The sequence below is a fragment of the Aotus nancymaae genome, unplaced genomic scaffold (genome assembly GCF_030222135.1).
Source record: "Aotus nancymaae isolate 86718 unplaced genomic scaffold, 86718_ANA_hifiasm-v0.15.2.pri h1tg000007l, whole genome shotgun sequence".
Classification (NCBI taxonomy): Eukaryota; Metazoa; Chordata; class Mammalia; order Primates; family Aotidae; genus Aotus; species Aotus nancymaae.
Window position 1 is genome coordinate 41563586 of NW_026988418.1, and position 26140 is coordinate 41589725.

Below are 26140 nucleotides of genomic sequence, written 5' to 3' on the forward strand. Positions count from 1 at the left end.
CACCAGGGGAAAGTCTTTGAAGCTGTATACATGTTCTATTTCTCTCCAAATTTATACTCATTTATTTTAGCATACATTGCTGGATCATGCCTGTAAAAATTTATTACTACAGAGTTTACCTGATGTTGATCTTCTACTTCCTACATTTTTCCTGTATTTACTAATTGTACTTTCTCATTCATTTATTTACTTATTCAATTGTTTATTTATATCAGTATAGATATTTATTATAGTCTGTGGGCTATAATCCAATACTCTTACTCTTTTCTCTCAAATTGTTCCCCTTTTGGTCATTTCTCTGCCTCCCAACATGACCCTGTTTGTTTCTGAGCATCTTCTTACTTTCTGGCATGAGAAGATCTTCTAGGTTCATCTTGCAGTTTTGTGGTCTCAGACCTGTTGTCAAACATTTCTCCAAGGAGCCTTGATTCCTTTTACTGGAGACTGATATGGCACGATAGCTGGCCAACACCTTGAGTGACAGACGCTGAGCAGAGAATCCAGCTGAGTCATGCTAGTCTCCTAATCCATGGAAACTGTGTGATAATATATTTGAATTGTTTTAAAGCCTGTGGATAGTAATAACTTGTTACAAAGCAAGATAAAACTGATATCCCCTTTTTTCTAAGACATTCAATTTTGATATGCCATTCCTCTGCTTTTAAAGCCTTAATAACTTCTCATTGTCTTAATGATAAAATCCAACTTAATTAAAAACTTAAGGCACTCCTGGGCCCTGGTCAACCCACCCCCGCCCCCAGCCTCATTGCTTGTGAATCCAATGCTCTCACTCCATTCCAGACAGACTGAAATACTTGGATGGCCCTGATGACACCATTTTCTGTTAACCTTCCTTGCCTTCACTTCATGACTCAGTTTAAACTTTGATTTCCTAGCAAGCCTTTTACAGGTGCCCCAGGCCTGGGGGAGTCTACTGTTCTCCTGGCTCTGAGGGAATCTTTTTCAGTAATTAGTGCAGTAACTCAATTGTCTGTGTCTGACTGTCTTCCTGAGTATACAGCACTCCATTTGAGCGAGATGTTTTTAATTTTAATTTTAACTTTTTAAATCTTACTCATCATTATCCTTCCCCAGGGTCTATGCCAGTGTGGACTGAGTGAATGAGTAAATGAGAAAATAAACAGCGTAATGCCTTATAAATTCGGGAAAAGCTGAATCATCATTTGTTTGTTCCAGTGCAGACAGGCTTGGCTTTGAATACCAGCCAGTTCCATGATCTATCAGCTGAATTTTTATTTTTATTTTTTGTACTTTAAGAAATAGGGGCCAGGCGAGGTGGCTCACACCTGTAATCCCAGCACTTTGGGAGGCCGAGGCGGGTGGATCACCTGAGGTCAGGAGTTTGAGACAAACCTGGCCAACATGGTGAAACTCCATCTCTACTAAAAATACAAAAAAAAAAAAAAAAAAAAAAAAAATTAGCTGGGCGTGGTCATAGGTGCCAGTAATGCCAACTACTCTAGAGGCTGAGGCAGGAGAATCGCTTAAACCTGGGAGGTGGAGGCTGCAGTGAGCTGAGATTGCACCATTGCACTCCAGGCTCCGCAACAAGAGCAAGACTCAGTCTCAAAAAAAAAAATAAAGAAAAGAAAGAAAAAGAAAAAGAAAGAAAGAAAGAAAGAAAGAAATAGGGATAGTAATAGTATTTACTGTATGTAGTTGTTCTGAGGAGAAATTAGGAAAAGGTATGCAGTTACACTGTGCCACATACAACTCTAAATTCCAATTAAAAAATGTAGGAAAAATGAGGGAAGTAGAAAAATGCACAAGAAATGTCACCTATTAACTTTACTGCAGTTTCTTCTTGGTAGTTATCATTTCATGCATGCCTACATATGGGCTACAAGGGGACCAATGATTGCTTTTATGTGCTCAGCAGGTTTCTTTTCTTCTTTCCCTCTCTTCCTACTGAGGAAAAAGAAACTTAGCGGCAGTTGGCATGCTGCCAGCTGAGCGTTTGCTGCTCTGAGTTTCAGTTTTCTTTCTTTTCTAGAGTGAAGAAACAGGTCTCTTAACAACCTTCTGTCTCCAAACTGTGGCTGCTCGATAAATCAGACAGAACAGTTAATCCTCAATTTAAGCCTGATCCAACTCTTAGAAACAGGTAAGCGACTTTTTAATTGAAACATAATATTTGTACATATTTATGGGGTATGTGTGATATTTTGATACAAGCATACAATGTACAACGATCAAATCAGGATCATTGAGAAATCCATTGCCTCAACCATTTATCATTTCTTTGTGTTGGGAACATTCCAGATCTTCTCTTCTAGCTATTTCAAAATAGACAATAAATTATTGTTAACTATAGTTATCCTATTGTGCTATGAACACAAGAGCTTATTCCTTCTTTCTAACTGTATTTTTATACCCATTAAATATCCTCTTTTCATCACCCCTTCCTCTCACTTTCCCAACTTCTGGCAACCACCAGTCTACTCTCTACCTCCATGAAATCAACTCTTTTTTAAAAGCTTCCACATATAAGTGAGAACATCACAAGTAAAAGACTTTTTGCCACCCAGTGTTTCTCAGCCGTGTGTGAAGAAAAAAGCTTGCTTTCTTTTTTTTTCTGAAAGGAGTTTCAGAGTGGAATTGCTGCTAATGATCATACTTTTCTCTTTCATTTTCCTTTAATTTTAGTGAAAATTTTACACACAGATAACTAGTGAGTGTAAATGAACCATTGTAATCTGATACAGTTCAGATTTTAAAAATGATTTGCTTTGTAAATTGGAATAGATTTCTTTTTCTTGAAAACAAAAGCATTACAAATAAAGTTGAAGAACTCTATGAATCTCTCTTATATTCCTGGGTTTTTTCTTGTTTGTTTGTTTGAGACAGAGTCTCACTCTATTGCCCAGGCTGGAGAGCAGTGTTTCTATGTTGGATCACTGCAAGCTCCACTTCCCGGGTTCAAGGGATTCTCATGCTTCAGCCTCCCAAATAGCTGGGATTATAGGCATGTGCCACCATGCCCGGCTAATTTTTTTATTTTTAATGGACATGGGGTTTCACCATGTTGGCCAGACTGGTCTCGAACTCCTGACCTCAAGTGATCTGCCAGCCTCGGTTTCCCAAAGTGTTGGGATTACAGGTGTGAGCCACCGCACCCAGCCTCTCCTATATTCTTCACTTTTCTTTTTATTTCCAGAGGAAGACATTAGCTAGACTTCGGTATAAATTGTTGTCATGGTTGTTTTTACGGTTTTCTGTATGTGTGTGTGTGTGTATATATATACGTATGTATGCATGTATCTAAATATCTCTAGTATTACTTTTTAAAAATTACTTCTGTTTTTATATACCAGCAAAGATGGTTTTGCACAATAATTTTTTAAAAATTTATATTTGTATTTATTTTATTTTTATTGACATGTAATACATTACATATTTATGGGGTACATGTGATATATGGTGATGCACTTAGAATGTGTAATGATTAAGTCAGGGTATTTGTGGTTTCCATCACTTTGAGGATTTATTCCATATTTTGGGAACAATTTAAGTCTTCTAGCTTCTCTGAAATATACAATACATTGTTTTTTACTGTAACCACTCTACTTTGTTGACTAACAGAACTTATACCTTTTATTTAACTGTATATTTGTGCTCATTAACCTACATCTCTTCATCCCTCCTTCCTAGACACCCACCCACTCTTCCTAGCCTCCAGTATCTATCATTATACTCTTCACCTTTATAAGATCAACTTTTTAGCTTCCACATATGTGTGTGAAGGTGTGATATTTCCTGTGCCAAGGTTATTTCACGTAATATTCTCCAGTTCTATCCATGTTGCTGTAAATAACATGATTTTACTGTCTTTATGGCTAAATACTATTCCATTGTGTAATATACCACATTTTCTTTATCCATTCATCCATTTGTGGACAGTTAGGTTGATTCCATATATTTTCTATTGTTAATAGAAATTCACAATAGAAAATGTTGCTGTGATAAACCTGAGAGACACTAGAAGGAATTTTAACATATTGACCATATTCAGCAATCTTTTACAATGTGGTATACAGACTGTAAACCAGCTCATAATTGTCCCTGCCTTCTGGTATTCGTGTCCGTGTGTAACCCCGCCTTGTCTGTGGATGGAACCTGTGACTTAACTGTAACAGATAGAATTTGGCAAATGTGATATGTTAAGATTATAGTGTCTGCTATGCTAGGAGATTCTCTCACTTGCTGGTTTCAATGAAGTAAGTGGTCATGTTGGGGAGGCCCATTTGGCAAGGAACTAAGAGTGGCTTTAGACCAATAACCAGCTGAGAACTGAGGATAGCCTCTCATCATCAGCAGCAAGAAATGGGGTTCTCATAATGACAACCACAAGGAACTGAATTCTGCTAACAACCATAGGATCTTGGAAGCAAGTTCTTCTCCCATTAAATATTCAGAAGAGTCTGCAGTCATGGCTAACACTTTGATAACTGCCTCATGAAAAATTCTGAAGCAGAGAACCAGCCTAAGTAATGACTGTATTTCTGACTCAGAGAAACTGTGAGACTATAAAGGTGTGTTGTTTTAAGCCTCTAAATTTACAGAAAATTGCTATGCAGCAATAGATAAATAGCATACTAAATAAGTCAATACTAATACTTTATCTGTAGATACTTTAGGGTTTTCTGCATGTAAGATAATATCTGTGAGCAGAGATGATTTTACTTCCCTTGTAATTCTGGTGGTTTTACATTTTCACTTTCTTTTTTATTTTGACCTATTTGCTCTGGTTAGGACATTCAGTATTATGTTGAATAGAAGTGGTAAAAGTGGTCAATCTTGTCTTGTACCTGATCTTTGAGGAAAATTATCAGTTTTTCACTGCTGAACGTGATGTTAACTAGGGACTTTTTTTACATGGATTTACTATGTTGAAGTCATTTCCTTCTACTACTGTTTTTTTAAGTGTTTTTATCATGAAAAGGTATTGAATTTTGTCAAATGCCTTTTCTGTATCAATTGAGATGACCAATTTGTATTAGAGTTCTTCAGAGAAACTGAAGCAACATAAAACAAACAAAACAAAACAAAAAAACGAAGGAAATTTGTTATGGGAGTTGGCTCGCATGATTTTGGAGGCCGAGAAGTCTCACTGTCTGCCATCTGCCAGTTGTAAAGCCAGGAAAGCTGATGGTGTGATCCAAAGGCTTGAGAACTGGTAGAGCCAGTGGTGGAAGTCCCAGTCTGAATCCAAAGTCCTGGGAACTGGGAGAGCTGTTGGTGTAAGTCCCAGAATCCAAATGTCTGGAAACCAGGAGCTCAGATATCTGAGAGCAGGAGAAGATGGATACTCCAGCTCAAGAAGAGAGAATTTTTTCTTCTTCTGCCTTTTTGTTCTATTTGGGCCCTCAGTGGTTTGGATGATGATTCAAATACTAATCTAAAATGTGTTTGTATCTTCATTTGTCTCAAGATTTCCTCTTCTTCTTATTTTTATTTTTTTATTTTTTGAGATGGAGTCTCTCTCTGTCACCCAGGCTGGAGTGCAGTGGTGCAATCTCTGCCTCCCAGGTTCAAGTGATTCTCCTACCTCAGCCTTCCGAGTAGCTTGGACTACAGGTGCACATCACCACATCCGGCTAATTTTTCTATTTTTAGTAGAGACAGGATTTCTCCATATTGGCCAGCTGCTCTCCGACTCATGACCTCAAGTGATCCACCTGCCTCAGCCTGCCAAAGTGCTGGGTTTACAGGTGTGAACCACCACACCTGGCCTCAAGATATTTTTTAATTTGCCTTTTTATTTCTTTTTGATCCACTGCTTATTCCAGAGGGTGTTGTTTAATTCTCACTTCGTTGTTAATTTTCTAGATTTTCTGCTACTGATTTCTAGTTTCATTAGAAGGTTGAGAGGAAAGACACTTGGTATGGTTTCAATCTTCTTAGATTTGTTAAGACTTGTTTTTTGGCCGGGTGCGGTGGCTCATGCCTGTAATCCTAGCACTTTGGGAGGCCGAGGCGGGCGGATCAGGAGGTCAAGAGATCGAGACCATCCTGGCCAACATGGTGAAACCCGTCTCTACTAAAAATACAAAAAAATTAGCCGAGTGTGGTGGTGCGTGCCTGTAGTTCCAGCTACTCGGGAGGCTGAGGCAGGAGAATGGCTTGAACCCGGGAGGCGGAGGTTGCGGTGAGCTGCGGTCGCGCCACTGCACTCCAGCCTGGCGCCTAGTGACAGAGTGAGACTCTGTCCCCCAAAAAAAAAAAAAAAAAAAAAAAAAAAAAAAAGACTTGTTTTTTGACCTAACATGTAATCTATACTGGAGAATGCTCCTATAACACACTTGAGAAGAACGTGTTATTTTGCTGTTGCTGGGTGGAATGCTCTGTACATGCCCATTAGGTCCATTGGATCTATACTGTTGTTCAAGTTCTCTGTTTCCTATTAAGCTTCTGTTTGGATGTTTTATAACGGATAAAATATTGAAAGTGGATTATTGAAATTTCCTTCTCTTGTTGTGTTGCTGTTTATTTCTCCCTTCAATTCTTTCAGTGTTTGCTTCATTTATTTAGGTGCTCTAATGTTGGATGAATATATATTTATAATTGTTATATCTTTCTGGTGAGTTGACCCTTTTATTATTATATGATGACTTTCATAGCCTCTTATGACAGCTTTTGATTTAGTGTCTATTTTGTGTGGGATGAGGACAGACATCCCTGCTCTCTTGCGGTTACCATTTGCAAAAGTACCCTTATTATCACTTGATTTTCATCCTATGTGTGTCCTTAAGTCTAAGTGAGTTCTTGGAGACAGCATATGATTGTATTTCATCATGACATGCTTTGACTCAGTATTATCCTTCTTCCTCTGATTTGCTAATATTTTGCTAAGGATCGTTTCATCTATATTTGTGAAAGAGATTGACCTGTAATTTTTCTTTCTTATAACACCATTAACGGGGTTTGGTATCTAAGTTATTCTCTGGAAGAACATGTGTAAGACTGTATTATTTATTCTTTAAATTTTGTTAGAATTTAACAGTTAGACTCTAATCCTTGAGTTTTCTTGGGGTAAGTCTTAAATTAATTATGAATTTAGTTTTAATTTTAAAATTACGAATTTTAGCTATGAGAGAGTCAAATGTTGTATTTATTTTTATGTCAGCTTTGGTAAGTTGTATTTTTCTCCAAATTTGTCCACTTATTCTCAAATTTATTTTTACAAAGTTGTTTATATTGGGATCATTTTTATCATTTATTGAATCTGTACTGACATTTTCTCTTATGTTTTCTTTTTAGGACTTTTCTTCCCTTTTTTCCCTTTATCAGTGTCAGCAGTATTTTACAAATTTTGTCACTCCTTTTGAAAAGTAGGTTTTGGTTTTGTTAATCTTCTCTATTGTATACTTCTGTTCATTAATTCTTGCTTTTATTTTTATTATTTAATTTTTTCTGCATTCTTTGGGTTTAATTGGTATTTTTTCTGACTTTTTGAAATGAAATTTATATAATTTTCTGCATTGCTTCATTTCTTATACATATGTTTAAGCATATATGATTTTTACAACATTTTATCTTCACTCCATAAGTTTTAACAAGAATATTTTATCATTTAATTAAATTTCATTATGATTTCTTATTTGAATAATGTATTATTTCAAAGTATATATTTTATTTTCAAATGTATGAAGGAACCTACTAGTTATTTTCTTTTTAAAAAAATTTTGGGTTATACTATTGTTCAATACTATGGTACTTTGAAATGTTTTGAGATTTGCTTGCTTTTTAAGGTTGTAGAATATCTTTTCTATACTTTTTCTTTGATTTTTGTATTCCAGTTTCATATATCTTAACCAATTTTGCTGTATCCTTTAATCCCTTTCGGCCTCTCCTCTTTTTATTCTCTTTTTTTCTCAGTACTTCAGTTGATAAATTTTCATCTAATTCTTTTTTTTTTTTGAGACTCAGTCTCTCTCTGTCACCCAGGCTGGAGTGTAGTGACACAATCTCAGCTCACTGCAACCTCTGCCTCCTGGGTTCAATTGATTCTCTTGCCTCAGCCTCCCAAATAGCTGGGACTACAGGCGCCCCACCACCACGCCCTGCTAACTTCTGTATTTTCAGTAGAGACGGGGTTTCACCATATTGGCCAGGCTGGTCTCAAACTCTAGACCTTGTGATCCACCCACCTCAGCCTCCCAAAGTGCTGGGATTACAGGCGTGAACCACCATGCCTAGCCTGTAATTCTTTAACTATGTCTACCTTGCATTTAAATGTATTCACTTAATTATTAATTTCAGATATATATTTTTAAATCTAGAATTTCTTTTTAACTTTTTATTGTATTCATTTTACTGTCAATCATTCTATCTTGCCTTTTAGCTGTTTGAACATATCAAGTATAGTAATTAAAAAATCTCTATGGGTAGCTCCAGTATAAGTATGGGTTTGTTTCCATTGTGTGCTGTTTCTCTTGGTTTTCTATCATGTTGTTTTATTTACCTTGAAACATAAATGTGTTTATGATGAATGAGAGTCACTGAACATTTTAAAAAATCATAAAGATAATTTGAAGCTAGAAGAATGTTCTTTTCATCCAGACAAGATTTATTTTGTTTCTGCCATGTAACTGTGGACACTAGCAATTCTCATTTACTTTAATTCAATCAAGTGTTGAGATTACTAGAGTAGGAAATTAACTCTGTCTGTTTCCAGTCCATACTTACTTCTTCCCTGTAGTGCTTTTCTTAAATTTAAAAAAAAATTGTATTTCAATAGCGTTTGGAGTGTAACTGTTTCTTTGTTACATGGATGAATTATATAGTGGTGAATTCTGAGGTTTAGGGCATCCATCACCCAAGTAGTGTACACTGTATCTAATATGTAGTTTTTTGTTTCTTTAATCCCTAGCCCCTCTTCATCCTCTCCTTTCTGAGTCTCTAAAGTCCAATATATCAGTCTGCATGCCTTTGTGTACTTGTAGCTTAGCTCCCACTTATAAGTGAGAACATAAGGTTTTTGGTTTTCCCTTTAGTATCCCAAACTGTAGCCTAAGGGAAAGGTTTCCAAGTTTCTCTCCTTATTGCATTCCAAACTATGATTTTTATCTCCTTAACTCTGAGTTTAGTAAAAGCTTTGCTTGACTTTTCAGCATCTCACATGCCTTTTCTGAATTTGACAGATGCACATCAGAAATGTGCTCCCAAACGCCTATCTTATCTCTCTTTATTAACTTCTCCAAATCTGTGCCAATAACTATGTCTTAACTGCCTCGTTTGCTCTTTAGAGCATTGTAACACATGTATTTTCATAGTTTATCCTGCTTTGCCAGTTTTTATCATTGAAATAATTGTCATGATGACCAGCAGTCTAGTATGCTGCTGTAGGACTTCTATAGTTGTTATCATTCATATTTCAGTTTCTTTATGTGTTTTTTCCTACAGGAATTCCTGGATTCCATTTTCTAATTCATAGGTTGGCAAATGATGAATGTAATATGATGTTGATGGCCTGTGTTCCAGCCATACACTCTTTTAAAGAAAATTTTATTGGAACACAGTCATGCTCTCTTATTTACATATTATCTATGACTTATTTTGTATTACAGTGGCAAAGTTGAGTAATTGTGGAAGAGACCATATGGCCTACAAAGGCTAAAATTATTTACTATCTTGTTCGTTATGAAAAAGTTTGCTGACTCCTATTCTGATTATTTATTTATTCTTTAACATTCTGAAGTTTGTCAATTGATTTAAAAATTTTAATGACTTTTTCCTTTTTAAATAATATTTTTTTTTCTGCCTACTACTGTGCCATTCTATGTTTTTTGCCTTAACCAAATAATGTGTTTTAATTAAGTTGGTGAAAAAAAGAACTGACTGAAAGTAGAATCTAAGCTATAAGCGACTATATGATACAAGCTTCTCAAAATATAATTGTTTTTCCATTAGATATAGAACAATGGAAGTGACAACAAGATTGACATGGACTGATGAAATTCACCTGCGAAATCTGCTTGGAAATGTTTCTTTGAGTCTTCTCTATAAGTCTAGTGCTCATGGAGATAGAATTGAAGATATGGTTCAAAGATGCAGCCATCAGGGATGTACTGTAACAATGATTTATGTTAATGACAATATCATTGTAGCCTTTATGCTTGGAAATTATTCTAATTTATGTGAAAATTCTACAGAGCTAAATGATTCCCTCTGGTTTTCAGTTCAAAAGAAAAATGGCACCACTGAAGTAGAAACTTTACTCTTAAATGTAGCACCAAAAATTAGTGATAAACAATTGGTTGGTCGTTCATTGCAAAAGGATATTTTCCTTATACGACTATATAATAACACAATTTATCTAACTGAAATGATAGCAAAAAACTTGAAACTAGACTTTTACGGCTTCCAAAAATATTTGGAATGTGAAGTTTTTCGAGTTGAAGGTACGTGAAATTAGATAATCCTACATCTCACATTATGGTTCTAATGTTCATGTTTGGAGGGTAATAATTGCTCTACAAGAGCAAGGAAAGTGAGAGGAAAATCAGATTCATGCCAATTTATCTTCTTTGATAAATTCTGAAATGAAACATGGGGAACATGAAAATTATGAGGTTTTTATCCAGAAAGTATAGGCTGCTTTGAGCAAAGTAAGTTGAGAAATACATGTGCAGAGATAGAGATGAAAAAGGAGATGGAGATGAAAAAGGAAGAGAGAGAGAGAGAGAGAGAGATCTTATCATTAGAGCTAGTTTGTTTTGACGTACGACCCAAAGATCAGACCCTTGTAACATATGACCCTTAGAACTTCTAGGCGTAATTAAGTGAGAGCTTCTAGAGCAAGTTAATGTGCAGAGAGGATAATTTTTTCTTCTCTTCCTCTCACTATGCTGCCAACCCTGACTCCTAACTAAGCAGCTCAGCCCTGGGTTATGCAAATGAACTCAATGTCTTATTTTAAAAGTAGACTTGACCACATTTAACCAGAGAAGTTTTAAAAACTTATTATGCTATGTTTATTCTTATAGGATTTAAGGATAACCTACACTATGCAAAGAAGATAATGAAAGCTGGAGAGTAAGTTAGATTCATGGGCTATCTACTAATCATTTTATTAGACCAATTGTATAAAGAATGCTGACAAGTAGTAAAGATAAAAATCTTGCCACTTGAAATGATAAACAAGAGTTATGATGTTATTGACATAAAATAGCAAAACCACTACCAACTATGAAACTTTAAAAATCCACCTGATAACATTGACCAATTGGACTTCGTTTCCACTTTAGACGTTAGATTCAAATTTTTCAAGTTATAACCATTTTAGATAATTTCTCTGAATCTTTTCCTTGAGATACAGCTTTTGAGAATCCTCAGTAAATATTAAAGACGAACCCTCTTTTTCAATTTATAGATAGATAGCTACATTGCATATATTTAATTTTGATTTCTCCTTAATATATTTTTAGTGGAAATAATAATTTATCTTCAATGTTACTAATATTCATATTACACTTATGTGATCTAAGACTGATAGTTGAAAAATGGTTTGGTTGCTGATTAATGTTTAACTTTAGTCAGATATAAAATAATGCATTTTCTTTAAGCACAAAATGTATAACTTTAGATATTTCAAATCATATCATAGAAGATTCCATTATCAAAATAATAAGTAATAAAAAAATACCCTCTTAGAGAAGAGAAAGAAGCTCTAGGTGACTTGTGGTGTTCTTTATTGGGTGTTCTTATACTGTATTTAACCATTGCATTTTAACAGGCACAGAAATAGGCTTCTAGCAGAAATCAGAGCTTACAAGCCCTATGCAGACTTGGTTTCAGAAATTCGTATTCTTTTGGTGGGTCCAGTTGGGTCTGGAAAGTCCAGTTTTTTTAATTCAGTCAAGTCTGTTTTTCATGGCCATGTGACTTGCCAAGCCATAGTGGGATCTGATGTCACCAGCATTACTGAACAGGTAAGTTATTTCCCTGAGGATTTTATTCTATATATTACAATTATTATATTATTTATGTTTTTGCCTTTTTCTCTCAGGACAATCCTAATGAACAATTAACTGCTAAATCTACAATTAAATCCTAAATCAAATGGAAAATAGGAGTAAAATTTTAATCAGAATCACCTCCATTGAGCTATATTATACAGAGAAACTTTCAAATTTTATAGATGGAAGAAGCAGTTATATAAAGAATACTTTTAGTGTTTGTGTAGGAAACAAAAATTGAAAAACCCTGTGGAAATCTTTGACCATTATATTTGATGTTCATTTTTACACATGTACCACATGATTTTACCTGGTTTAAATGTTTTTCTCATAATAAAATAATGAGAATTATGTAAGATAATTTTTTTATTACGTAAGTCCATTCTCTAAGACATGGTCATGAAAAGCAAAAATGGTAGTTCACATTGGTGGATCAACTTTGAAGGAGAAATTGAAGTGTAAATCTATGCTCTTACAAAAACTATCTTATTTACAAAAAGATAGGCTTAAGGAAATAAATAGTAATATAGATTTCTTAATTGTTACCCTAAAGAACTACAAATTATTATGCAACACTTGTCTAGAAAATTCCTTCTGGTTTATGCTACCAATGTTATCATGCAATCAAACAAAAAATAATAAAGGAAAAGAATAGAAAATTTTAGAATCAGTCTTTTTTTATGATAACCACAAATTAATATTATCACTTGTTAGGGAATATGCTGTCATTATCAATGTAAAATTTAGCATAATATAAGACTACTTAATAAGACAGTAATGGTTCATTTGAGCTTCTGTGTCACATTCAATAACTGAAAGAATTTTCTAGGACTTTCAAGAATCACATCTTGTTTCTTGATATTGGCCAGATACTATGCTCTTGAGTAGCTTTAATGTATCAGTGTAGTCTCAGAAGCCATGGCAAGATACTGCCACACAATTTCAATTAATTAAGCATTGATTGAAATATTTCCGTTTGTTAAATATTCATTCAGAACTAAAGACCTAGTTACAAATAATGCTTGGTCCCATTGCCCAGAGATCTCAGAGACCAATGCAGATAATAAATATGCATCATTTATTGTGATACATGCCACAATAGAGGTACTATTCAAGGCAAAATTTCTATTTCTTCCTCTTAAGTTTTAAATTTCAAAGGTCTTGTTTTAAGAGAAGATGTAGATACTGAACTCCAATGAAATGCAAATGTTATTTAAACTGAAGACACATGGGGGAATTTTAGGAGGGAAATAGAATATATTATTGCTTAAAGACCTTTTTCTTTGAATAACTGAAGTTATAAAGGAAGCAAATTAATGGTAAGGAAACTATGAAGACACATATTGGTGTTCCTGAAATTTTACAATATACTTTAGCTCTAGTGCTTAGTATAATTTCTTTTGTGTTGGGGCACTAGTAGGTCTTATTCTCCTAGATAAAACTCTTCAGTGGGATTACTCCTATGCATTTCATGGCCCAGTGAGAGCTTTTGACTTTATTACAGATTACAATAGGTCATAGAGGGTCTTTCCCTTCTGGTTTGAGCGATATTACACCCTTGCCAGCACCACAGATGGAAAAATTGTACTTAAAGTGTCTCTGAGAAATCCTTTCCTTTGTAATTCTTCCCAAATCTTCTGTACATTTTTTGTGTGTATGTTGAAAGTATATCTGACCAACAAATTAAATATTTTCAGAATTCTTCTAAAAAATACTCTTGCAATAAGACGGAATGTGTTTATCTGGGAAAGAAGCTTCTGTTGTGCTTCTCAAAGTGAGATTTGTGGACCCCTTGGGTTTCCTGAGACATTGTAAGGGTATCTCTGAGTTCGAAACAATTTGTTAGAATTATTGTAAGTTTTTTTTTGTCTTTTCTAGTGTATTGACACTTGAATTTATTATGCAACATAGTTTCACCTGTTGGCACATTAGTATGAACCAAACGTGGCACGGAACACGACTAGTAGTCATCATATTTCTCCTAATTACGGTACTTACAGGAAAAAAACAAAATGCCAATTTTACTCAAGAATGTCCTTTATGAATAGTTACAGTTATTGGCTTTATTTAAACTCCACTTTGGAGTATACATCATTTTAATATTCAGTGTGATAAAATGGGAAGTGCTCATAAAGTACTTCTAATGCATATTGAAAACTGGCAGTTGTCTTTAGAAAAAGCACTAGAGCAACTGAGTTGTTAACTGAACCTTTTTAAAAATATATAACATCACGTTTATTGGACAGAACAGACTTATTTATACTTGGATATTTGGCAGCTATTTTAATAAAAATATTCAAAGCGACCCTACTAATCCAGATAACCCAGTGAACCAATGTTTTAAAATAACAATAAATTAGGCTAAAAATTATGCATGAGTAAAAGATATATTCAAAGTATAAGATAGACCAATGGATTTAATGTGGAAGCATACAAAAATGTCACAGATTCCACATTACAACGAATCTTTAAGAAGTTATTACTTGTTGAGCTTTAATGTATCATGTTGAGGAATATTCATACCTGAAAGTTATACAGTGAAATATTACCTCCTCTCATATTATACATATGTGTGAGAGGCCATATTTTCTTCACATACTTCAATTAAAATAACATATCAACAGATTGAATCAGAGCCACATATATCTCATATATACAGTTATTTTCTTTAATCCAGAGATTAAAGAGAATTTTAATAATAAACCAACGACACTGTTTTCTACAATTTAAAAAAAAATAATTTTTAAATAAAAAATAAAAATGTTATTTGATGAATATGTGACTGGTTTGTAATTGTATTTTTAATGATTAAGACAACATTTAAGAGGAGGAGGGGCAGAGCAAGATAGTCACACAGGTCACTCTAGCAATTATTCCTCCATTGAAACATAAATTTGAATTTGAACAACTATTAACACACAAAAATATCTTCACAAGACCTCAGGAAACCAGGTGAAAGATCACAGTACCTGGTTCTAGCATAATCATCAGAAAAGATACATTGAAGAGGGTAGGAAAGACAGTTTTACATTATCTGCATCACCCCCTCAACTCCAGGCAGCATAGTATAGAGAGGACTATCATCTGCTTGGGGGAAAAGAGGGAAGTGAGGACAGGACTTTGCCTGGACTCCAATATCAGGCCTACTACAGTAAAACCCAGCACTGGGTAGAACCCCATGGCCCCAGACTTTAGGCTGATATCTGAGGGCTGAGCCTCTAGACCCATGCTGGTCCCAAGCGAGACCATGTGGCCCTAGATTTCAAGCATCCCTGGACCACACCATGGATTGGTTATTAGTGGCCCAGCCTGTGAAGAGCTCTTAGTGGCAGGGATGCTGCAGTGGTCCTGAGCTTTAGGCATGCCTCAGTGCTGCACAAGTCACCGTGGTCCCAGGCTTTGGGACCATGCAAGGCAGCCTGCCCAGACTCTTTGGATGGGCTGACTGTTGAAGGACTTCTCCAGATAAAGGTGATCTGCAAATTTAGGAATAAGTATCTACTTCCAGAGATGTTTATACATTGACATATGGTCACAAGGGTCAAGAATTATCAGGGTAACATGACGTCACCAAAGAGAGAAAATAATGTGCCAGTGACCCAAAATAGAGGTATATGAACCACCTGAAGAATTTAAAATAATTATTTGAAGGAAGTACAGCAAATTTCAAGAAAATACAGAGAAACAATTTAACAACATGAGAAAAATGATGAGTGATCAGAATAAGAAATTTAATAGAAAGTTGTAATAATTATAAAAAATCAAAAATCTCAGAGCTAAAAAAACACAATGGGTGAAATGAGAAACGACACAGAGAGCATCAGCAGCAGAATTGATCAAGTAGAAGGGTCTGTAAACTTAAAGGCAGGTTATTTGAAAATATAGATGAGGAGAAAAAAACGGAATGAAAAAGAATGCAGAAAGCTTACAGGATTTAGCATCAAAAGAACAAATATTCAAGTTATAGGAGTGAAAGGAGACAAGAAATTAAGAGTGATAGAAAGCTTAAATAAATAAATAGTAGCAAAAACTTCCCAAACCTGGAGGAAGATGTAAATATCCAGGTAAAAGTCAGAGAAAAATCCCCAATGAGATTTAATTCAAACAATATTAACCCAAGACATATTAAAATCAAACTATAAAATATCAAAGACAAAGAGAGGATTCTTAAAACAGGAAGATAAAAAAGCAAATAACAGAGTTTTAATAAGGATGCTAATAAGTAATATAAAATATCTGGAAGTATAAAACTCACTGGTAAAACTAAGTATACAGTAAAATTCAGAATACTCTAATACTGTAATGATGGTGTGTAAATCAGTTATATCTTCAATATGAAGGTTAAAAATCAAAACTACTACAATAATAATAACTGTAATACTTTGTTAAGGGACATGCAATATGGAAAGATGTAAATTGTGGTATCAAAGATGTAAACCGTGGGGAGGAATGGAGTAAAAATGTAGAGTGTTTTTTTTCTAAGTGGAGCTGTTATTAACTTAACTGGTTATAAATATGTTTTTTGTATAAACATCATGGTTAACCACAAAACAAATACTGATAGTAGATACACAAAATATGAAAACCGAGGAGTCAAAACATGCCACTATATATATATATACACACACACACACACACACGCACACACACATATACATGTATGTGTGTGTATATATATATACACAAATATACACACACATATACATGTATGTGGGTATATATATGTGTGGGTATATATACATGTTTTACATGATAAATTACATATAATTTTCCCTTTTAATTAAAAAACAAACATTTAAAATTTTTTTCGTATTAATTTCCAATATTTTAAATATCCATAGATATTACCCACTTAACAGATCTTTGGGATTCTCAATAACTTTTAAGAGTCTAAAGGTGTCTTGAGACCAAACTGCTTGAGGACCATGGTGTTTAAATTTTAATCAGTCTCTTTTCTTCTTATCGTCATACCTTGAATGCTGGGTGATGAATGAACCTTTACACTTAATATATTTTTTAACAGTATAGGATATATTCTGTTAAAGATGGAAAAAATGGAAAATCTCTGCCATTTATGTTGTGTGACACCATGGGGCTAGATGAGACAGAGGGAGTAGGACTATGCATTGGTGACATCCCCCACATCTTAAAAGGTTGTATGCCAGACAGATATCAGGTAAGATTTCTTCAATATCCAAAAAAATTCAAATCATTTTCTTCAGTATTTTTAATTGAATTTTTAACCTCAAAAGGCAATTTTAACTGCCATAATGTGGTTTCGACATCACCCAATACTATTTTACTTTAAATGAAAAAGAATTCATATAAAAAAGTAGAATGACTATTGTTCTTTTCTGTAACATTGAGAAATAAAGCCAAAAGGCAGGATTCTACTCATCCACATTCCAGGAAAAGATCACGGGGATGTTGTGTTTTTATCACTCTTTACACTAATGTAAACTAATAATAAAGTAGTCACTTAATCTCTTGCACTTTTTGGATTACGTAGACAAAACATTGGAACAAGTACCACTTTGTGTTGAAATGTGATTTTATACTGTAAGTGCTTAGATTTCACTACTAAACACTTAGATTCAAAATTTGGCTCTGCTACTAATACATGTGTACCCATACATAAGACGCACACTTTTCTCTCTTAATCTCTTTTTAGGTGTGAAATGTTGGTATTAATAGTGTCTATCTCATAGGGTGGCTAAGAAGGTTAAATGAGATATTGCAGTCTAAGTTGTCAAAAAAGCTAATAATGATCGTTACCTTTCTTTAGGTGTTGGGTATCAGCCTCAGTTTCTAAAGAATAATCTCTTTCGCTTCCCAATTGTGCTGAGTTGGAAACCGTACCTATGTATTCATTTATTTATTCAAAAACCATTTACTATAAACCATATTTGTGCCAAACTCTAAGCCAGTTACTGAAAACACATAGTTCAATAACACAAGTCTTATCCTCTAGGAGTTCATAATCCAGTCAGGGAAAAGGAGACATAAAGAGAGGAGGAATGGAGCGAAGACATTGGAGAAATCAGAAGCATACTAACACCCTAATTTTTCATAGCAGGGAGTCAGTCAATTCAGTCCAACATTGAAATATATAGTTTAATAACCACACATTTCCAAATTATTATTTCATAATCTACTTCCTTAATCTTCGAAAGATTACTGCCTTGTGGTAAGGAGACATTAACTTCAAAGTTGGTATTTCTTTTATTTGACTTCAGTTTGTTTTTCTTCTGTAAAATCAAAATAGATTACAGTCTTTTAGTTTAAATAGCAGTTTCAATATTTTTTTCTTTTATTTTTTCTATCCATTAGTTCACTTGAGCATGCAAAATGCTTAGGGAGAAGTCTTAAATTGTATTTAACAAATGTTAATGCTGTTTATTTCTGGATACAAATATTTGAAGTCAGCTTTTAAAAGATAGTCTTTATACTTTCCTGCAATACTTACAATGGATAATTATCATTTTTACCAAAGCAATGAAGTGTTGTTGTTGTTTTTTTTTTTACAAGAGAGATATAATGGTGTTATGCTCACAGTGGAAAGGAAGTAAAGAGGGGGTGCTACAAATTTGGGAAAAGAGTAGCTGAGGGGCAGGAGGGAGGTAAGTGGTGACAGTATTTGAAGCATTAACTGTGTCTTTAAAGATTAAACAGAGGTTCTCTGAATTATGAATGTTACTTTATGTTTTTATAACAGTTTAATCCCCATAAACCAATTACACCTGAGCATTCTACTTTTATCACCTCTCCATCACTGAAGGACAGGATTCACTGTGTGGCTTATGTCTTAGACATCAATTCTATTGACAATCTCTCCTCTAAAATGCTGGCAAAATTCAAGAAAGTTCACAAAGAAGTATTAAGCTGTGGTGAGTCTCATTGTACTTATCAAACAAATTTTATTCTGAAATAATTATAGATTTGCAGGAAGTTGCAAAGAGAGTACAGAGATTTCCCATGTACCTTTCATTTCTCTGGAGTGGTGGCCGTTGCAGGTAGAGATTATTCACAGGCGTGACTGAAGAAAGACCCCAAATCCTAATTGTCAGTCTTTAAAGAATAGACTAGCCATATTTTTTTTTTGTCATGTATGATTTTCCTGAGTCTTTAGATAGGGAAATCACATCTTCACACTATGTGGCTAGACCAGGAAAATCGAATCAAGGCAAATGATTATTGTTAACAATGTGTGTTTATAGATCTATGTCATTTTATCATGTGTAAATTTATGTACCCATCGCAACAACCAACTATTACATCACTTCGTAGATTTCCCTCATGGCACCCACTATTCCCCCACCATCCTTAACTCTTGGCAACTAATCATATTTTCTTTATTTCCATAATTTTGCCATTTTGTGAATATTACACAAATGGAATCACATAGTATGTCACCTTTTGAGACTGGCTTTTTTGACTCAACCTAATATCCTTAGACATCCATCAAAGATTTTGTATGTATTTATTGTTCATTAAAAAAATTGTATAGTATTCCGTGGTATAGCTATACCACAGCTTAACTATGCTATATCAAAAAATATTCCAGTTTTTAGCTACTGCAAATACAATTCCTGTAAATATTAGTGTTGAGGTTTTGTGTGGATATAAGTTTTTATTCTTCTGGGATAAGTCTCCAAAAGTGTAATGCTGGGTTATATAGTAATTGTATATTTAGCTTTGAAAGAGATCACCACTCCAGAGGGACTGTACCATTTTACAATCTCACCAGCAATACATGAGATATCTAATTTTTCTGCATTCTTGCTAGTATCTGGTATTTTTGCTGTTAAAAAATTCTTAACTCTTCTAATAGATGTATACTGATATTTCATTAGGGTCTTAACTTGCATTGGTTAATGACTAATGACATTGAACATCTTCTCATGTGCTTATTTGCCTTCCATACAGCTTGTTCAGTGAAATGTCTCTTCATGTCTTTTGACTATTTTCTGATTGGATTATTTGTGTTTTTTAGAAGTTGAATTTTCAAAGATCTGTAAATCCTAAATGTGAGTTAATTGCCAGACACATGGTTTGCAAATAGTTTCTTTCAGTCTGTAGCTGTCTTATTATTATGACGATTTTCAGCCCTGCCATCTCTCATCTCTCCTTTTGGAACTCTGCGACACGATTTCTAGATTTTTTTTATAGTCTCACAATCTATTTACTTTTTGTGTCTATTTGCTCTTTATTTTTCAGAGTGGATGATTTCTATTGTTATATCTTTAAATTCACTTGTTCATTACTTTGTCCTCTCCATTCTGCTTTTGAGCATATCTATTATTTTTCCTATCTTGGTTATTATATTTTTTAGTTCTAAAATTTCAGTTTGATTCTTTCTCATATCTTCTATTTCTTTGCTGAGACATTCCACTTCCTTCATTTGTTTCAAGCATGTTCCTACTTGGTTATTATGCATTTTCATGATGGTTGCTTTAGAATCCTTGTCAAATAATTCTAACATCTTTGTCATCTAATTAGGGTCAGGATCTGCTGATTAGCTTTTCTCATTTAAGTTGAACATTTCCTGGGTTTTGATGTGACATGATTTTTAATTGTTTTTGATATTTTTTGTATTTTATTCTGTGACTCTGGATCTTACACCATGTGTTTTAGTAGACATATTCTGATACTGGTAGGATGAAAAGTACAGGTTTACCTTGGCCTTGTTTGACACCCTTAGAGAAAGGGTGCCCCATATAGGATCCCCTGACATCAAAGGGGCTAGAAGCCTCCTTGCATCTCAGGGTAATGAAGCCTACAGTTCCAGCTTCTCACTTGTTCTCCTGTGACACTGCCAAAGAGGGAGAAGAACACCTCATTGCTGCTGACTGGACTGAAGTCAAGGATCCCCAAGTAGCCTCCATTGACACCATCAGGAGGGACCTTGTTAGTATAGTGCAGGTATAAATGTCCTGGCTCCCTACATTTTTTTCTTCTCTGATACTACCTTGGCTAAGGTTAAAGGTTGGGAAAGGAAGGACATATCCATAGATAGGGCTAAGGTGAATTCCGTGGTGTTTGGCTGGGATAGTGTGGCTATTTTCTGAAAACTTTCTGTCTTGCTACACAGCCCTTTTTCTCATGCTTTGACTAGATGGAACAGATTTTTTACTTTTTTTTTCTTTCCGCTGGCTTTTTTTTTCTTTTTGCTGGCTCTAATTGGCATTTTCCAGTTGTGAGTGTCTCTAAAAGCCTATCTGGGACATATGAAATAAAAAGAAAACCTAGAGAACTGATCTCTTTTTTGTTTCTTGGGTCTCAAGGTCTCTAGTCAAATCGCATTCTCTGCACTTTCCAATCTTTGTGTTTGATTTATGTATAATGTCCAGAGATTTTAGCCATTTTTAGCGTAAAGAAGAGGGGAAAGTCTACACCATTTGATCCACAACTGGAAGTACTCTCACTGATCTTCCAAAAGATTTTAATATAAAGAATTGTTGGGTATTTATATTCCAAAGTCTCACTGCTTACTATATTAATAGAAAGGTCACACATTTAGGTTCCAAAAAGTGCTATACAGTTTAATGTATAGAGCATTGTCTCGGTTAAGTGACCCTAGTTTTTAAGTAGTAGTAAACTTTGACCTTGAGAAAGGTAACAACTTCACTGAACTTTAGTCTCCTGTTCTTATCAAATGGCGATAGTTAAGTTTTGCATCTGAACTTAATAAACTGTCTAACAGATGCCTGAGTAGTGAACATTAGATATACGCAGTGTAAACATATAAGCATATATAAGTACTTAACAGTTCTAAAATTATGGAGGGCTTGAGGTAAGAGAGAAGTGCTAAGCTTCAAAATGAGTTTGCAAGGATGTATGGCAATACATTGTGTTTGGCATGCTGGATGGCAGTGTTTAATGCAGCTAACTGTGCTGACTTAGGACCTCTAAAAGGACATTGCAATAATTTTGAAAGAAGAATTTCATTGTAACAGCGGTTGAAAAAAATGGTAGATGTCAATTGAGAACTTCTCTGTACCAGAACTGAGTGTTTATTGGCCAACTTTGCTAGTTATTTCTTTGAAACTTGAATGAAGAGAAGGTAGTAAAGGAAATAATTTAGTAATGAAAAAAAGAAACACAAGATTTTGGTAGGACAAAGGTACTAAAAGCTCTGGTGAAGAAGTCTTGGGGGCTTCCTTGACTGACATTTGAAATTAGTCTTGTATTTTCCTCAGAAGTAGTTGTTAGCACAGCAGAATTTGGATTTGCTTAGAAGTCAAGTGTGATTTATTAATCCAGTCCCTGTGGTTTGAGGGAGAAAGCAGTAGGTCCTTAGTAGAACTGTGTCATCAGTACAGTTCGCTCTCATAAATGTTCATATTCTTGTGGTCTGTTTTAGTCCCCAAAGTCCAGCAACCACTTTTTTTTTTCCCTTGACCAATATAAAACACACTATTTGAATGGAATCGTAGATAATTACAGTTTAGCATGAATTTAATTGCATTGAAAAATGATCTCTCATGTTGGAAGAAAAAGATCAAAGATCGTTTCTCCACTAGAAAAGCTTCAGGCTCCATATTGAGAATTATTGGGGATATTGTATTCTTCAAATCTCAAAATCACCTTTAGAGTTGCTTTCATACATATTTAATAACTTGTTGACACATTGATATTTATGATATAAAATAACTGATTTTTCTATTTGATATAGGTATAGCACATGTAGCCTTGCTTACTAACGTGAGTAATTGCAGTGAGGTTCTTCAAGACAACTTTTTAAACATGAGTAGATCTATGACTTCTCAAAGCCAGGTAAAGAATGCTAATCATCAGATATTATTTTAATAGTATCACAATCATACTTGTTTGTGTGTCTGTGTGTATATATGTGCTCACACAACATATTTGCAGGGAAATGAAGAATGGGATCAATTGCTTGAGTAATTCAAATCTATATCACACTTTAAAACTGCAATGATCTGAATTATTAGTATGTTCTGAAGATAACTTATTCAGCCTTAGCTTCTTTGGTTTCTTTCTTAAATTATATTTAAAACTGATCAAAGTTTAAATATTAAATACAAGACTTACACTTCTTAAATATACTTTCCACAGGTCACAAATGTCAACAAAATGCTAGGCATTCCTATTTCCAATATTTTGATGGTTGGAAATTATGCTTCAGATTTGGAACTGAACCCAGTGAATGATATTCTGATCCTCTCTGCACTAAGGCAGATGCTGCGGGCTGCAGATGACTTCTTAGAAGATTTGCCTCTTGAGGAAACTGGTAATCTGTCCCTTTTCTCCACCTCTCAGAAATCACTGGTTATTTTTTAAAAATCCTAAGGTATACATCAGTTATTAGATGGCTGGGATCCATCTCCCTACCCTAGTCCTGAAAACCACATTAAGATATGTGCTTCATTTCCACTCTTGTTTGTTTCACTTGCAGGTGCAATTGTGAGAGTGTTACAGCCCCACGTTTGATATCCTTGACTCTGGATATCCTTGACTCTGACATTTGGGCCAACCTGTATTGGCGTGCCTCAATGAGAGTGAATCTCTATTGACAGCTGCCTTCAGATTTTGCTTCTGTTCATTTTGCCTTCTGTCCTTGGAACAGTAGTATCTGAAGTTCAAAGGCCAAACCCGAGAAGCGGTGGGCTAAGATAGGTCCTACCACAAGCCACCCATCCATATTTCTGTACTATTTACAATTCAGTTTCTGTGATATATTTTTAAACCATTCCATGAAAAATGAGATATTCTCTTATTTATTCTTCTCTAACACTCTATATAGCTCTATGTAGTACTAATCACATTGAATAATAGTTATAAAATTTTTGCATAGACATCTGCTTTCTTAAATAGATTGTGAGTTCTGTGAGAAACAGCATGGATTTTACTTATCTGTGTATTCACAGAACTTATCACAGTGCCTGGTAATGAGCAAACATGCTTGCCATTACTGCCCCCGCCACCCTCTCCGACATCACATTCACTTTAGATTTTTCTCCACATGCCTGTAGTGTGCCACCATACCCAGTTAATGGTGGGTTACTCAGGAAGCTGAGGTGGGAGAATTGATTGAGCCTAGGAGGTGGAGGCTACAGTGAGCTGAGATTGTGCCACTGCACTCTAGCCTGGGAGAAAGAGTGAAATCCTGACTCAAAAACAAAACAAAACAAAACACAACAATAAATAACAACAACAAAACAGAAAGGAAGACTAAAAGAGAATGAAAAGCTCGGGAGAGGAAATAAACATAAAGAAGAGTGTTTCACACATATCTGAATGAAAATATGAATGACTCAAGTAATTGAATTAATTAAAATGAACCAACATTTTAAAACAATTTACATTTTATTTCTATGAAAAAAAATAAATGTTCCTCTTCTAAAAACCCCATGCCTGATTTTCATTAATTAAATTCCAAACCACACGAGACATGTGTCTATCAAATTAGATTACTGGTGCAAATCAATAAGAGGGTTTTTATACTTATGCTCCAAATAATTCTGAAGTCCTCTCAGTAGCTGCAAAAGCTAGGACTGTCAAGAAAGAAAAACAAAATTCCCAAAAGATAGTTTTCAGGGTTTTTTCTTTTCCTTAAAGACTTCTTAATATTTCTCTTCTCCAAATTTCTCAGTCTTTTTCAAAAGAATATTCTTTGGTTCAACAGTTATCAACATTCTGACAGTCTAATTTAGTTTTAATCAGAATTATCCTTGTATTTTGTGTAGTCATGGGTATTAAAAGAGCAAGAGTTTCTTAGGTCCTTTTTTGGAATATTTCCTAAAGCAAAGCTGCAAGTGAAGTTGTGCTCAAGTGAATGTTCAGGAGACATGACTCAGTGGAAGAAACTGAGGCTTTAAAAAAGACCTAGGAATAGAAGAACCATGGAAATTGAGGAGTAGACCTAGAAGTAGATGTTGGGAACAAAATTAGAGAGGCAACTCTAAAAAGTTATTATAGGCTCACCAGGGTTGTGTGCCTGTTGCACAGTAACATACCAATACATCAAAACAGTAGGTGTTGCAATAGAGAAAGAGTTTAATAATTGGATGGCAGCAAAATGAGGAAGATTGAGGGAACCTCAGATCCACCTCCCTGCTGGGTCTAGGGCTGGGGTTTTTGAGAGAAAGGAGGCAAGGGATTGAAGGTCTGGAGTTGATGATTGGTTGGAGTGTAGGAGATGAAAACTGCATTTTTTTTTTTCTGAGTCCGTTCCTTGGAGGGGGTCTTCAGACTGACTGGTGTCAGCAGATCCATGGGATTCCAGGTTCTGGAAAACATTTTAGATAGAAACTTGAAGTTTCTTAATGTTAAATATATTATCTTATAGAAACAACTAAGGGAAGTTAGTGCCTTGTGACAATGTCTATGTGATTTTTAGGCAGTAAGAAATTATAAGGAAAGGAGCTAAAAGTCAAGCTGTAAGTAGCTATAAGGAATTGGCTTAAGGGCAAGCTGGTTAATACTTAACTGTGTTTTTATTCAAAGCTACATTTTATTTAGTGGTTAATATGTGCTGTTCATTAGGATGGTTTCATAGTTACCATGCAGATGTGGAAGCAACAGGTCCAAAAAGTAGGGCATGATTTTCACCATATAATCCAGGGAAAAACAAGTCGTGACCATTGTTGGTTGGAAGACTGAAGGTGATCGAAGGCTTACCATCATTCTCACCAACTTTAGGGCCATAATTCACCCATCCCTGTGGTGGAGCCAGAAAAAAAATCTGGGTAGAATGTAAGACTTCTTTATTTTGTTTAAAGGGGTAAAAAAGAGTGCCCCTATGAAGGAGATGAAGACCCTGCAAGGAAGAGGAGTAAAAGAGAGATCAAGAAACAATGAGGAACATTTCATTTGACCCAATATCTTTTAGGAGCTTAAATGTTGACTCTAAGTTCTCCTTTTTGTGCTAGAATGGACGGTATTAGCAAAATGATATCACAACTTCTTATCCTCTGGCTCTGGAAACACTTAAACATCAAATGGAGTTAAATATATATTTGAAATTTAGGTTAGGAAATCTTTGTGAGGAGGCCTCAAAAAGTAGGAAACATCTTTTGCCTGGGAGGACATCTTTCATCTTGTGGATTTCCCTTATCTTTCTCTACCACCCTGAGGGGTAGTGGGAATTATCATTTTGTTACATTTTAGAGGTCATCCAGGATTTTTGAAACTTT

The 26140-nt window shown here is 34.8% G+C and overlaps 1 protein-coding gene across 3 annotated transcripts; it reads left to right on the forward strand.

Moving 5' to 3' along the window:
• Window positions 1–1985: 1985 nt before the first annotated feature.
• IFI44L (interferon induced protein 44 like) lies at window positions 1986–24356 on the forward strand. 3 transcript variants are annotated; one of them, XM_021667689.2, is made up of 10 exons: window positions 1988–2125; window positions 7282–7352; window positions 9934–10424; window positions 11010–11058; window positions 11759–11954; window positions 17005–17157; window positions 18697–18868; window positions 22657–22757; window positions 23061–23235; window positions 23401–24356. In XM_021667689.2, exons 3-10 carry the CDS (start codon window positions 9944–9946, stop codon window positions 23433–23435), a joined length of 1362 nt encoding a protein of 453 aa, XP_021523364.1. In that variant the 5' UTR covers window positions 1988–2125; window positions 7282–7352; window positions 9934–9943; the 3' UTR covers window positions 23436–24356. The 3 variants fall into 3 exon arrangements, with proteins under 3 accessions (XP_064228609.1, XP_021523364.1, XP_021523363.1); XM_064372539.1 differs by lacking the exon at window positions 17005–17157 and having other exon boundaries at window positions 1986–2125; XM_021667688.2 differs by lacking the exon at window positions 7282–7352.
• The last annotated feature ends 1784 nt before the right edge of the window (window positions 24357–26140 follow it).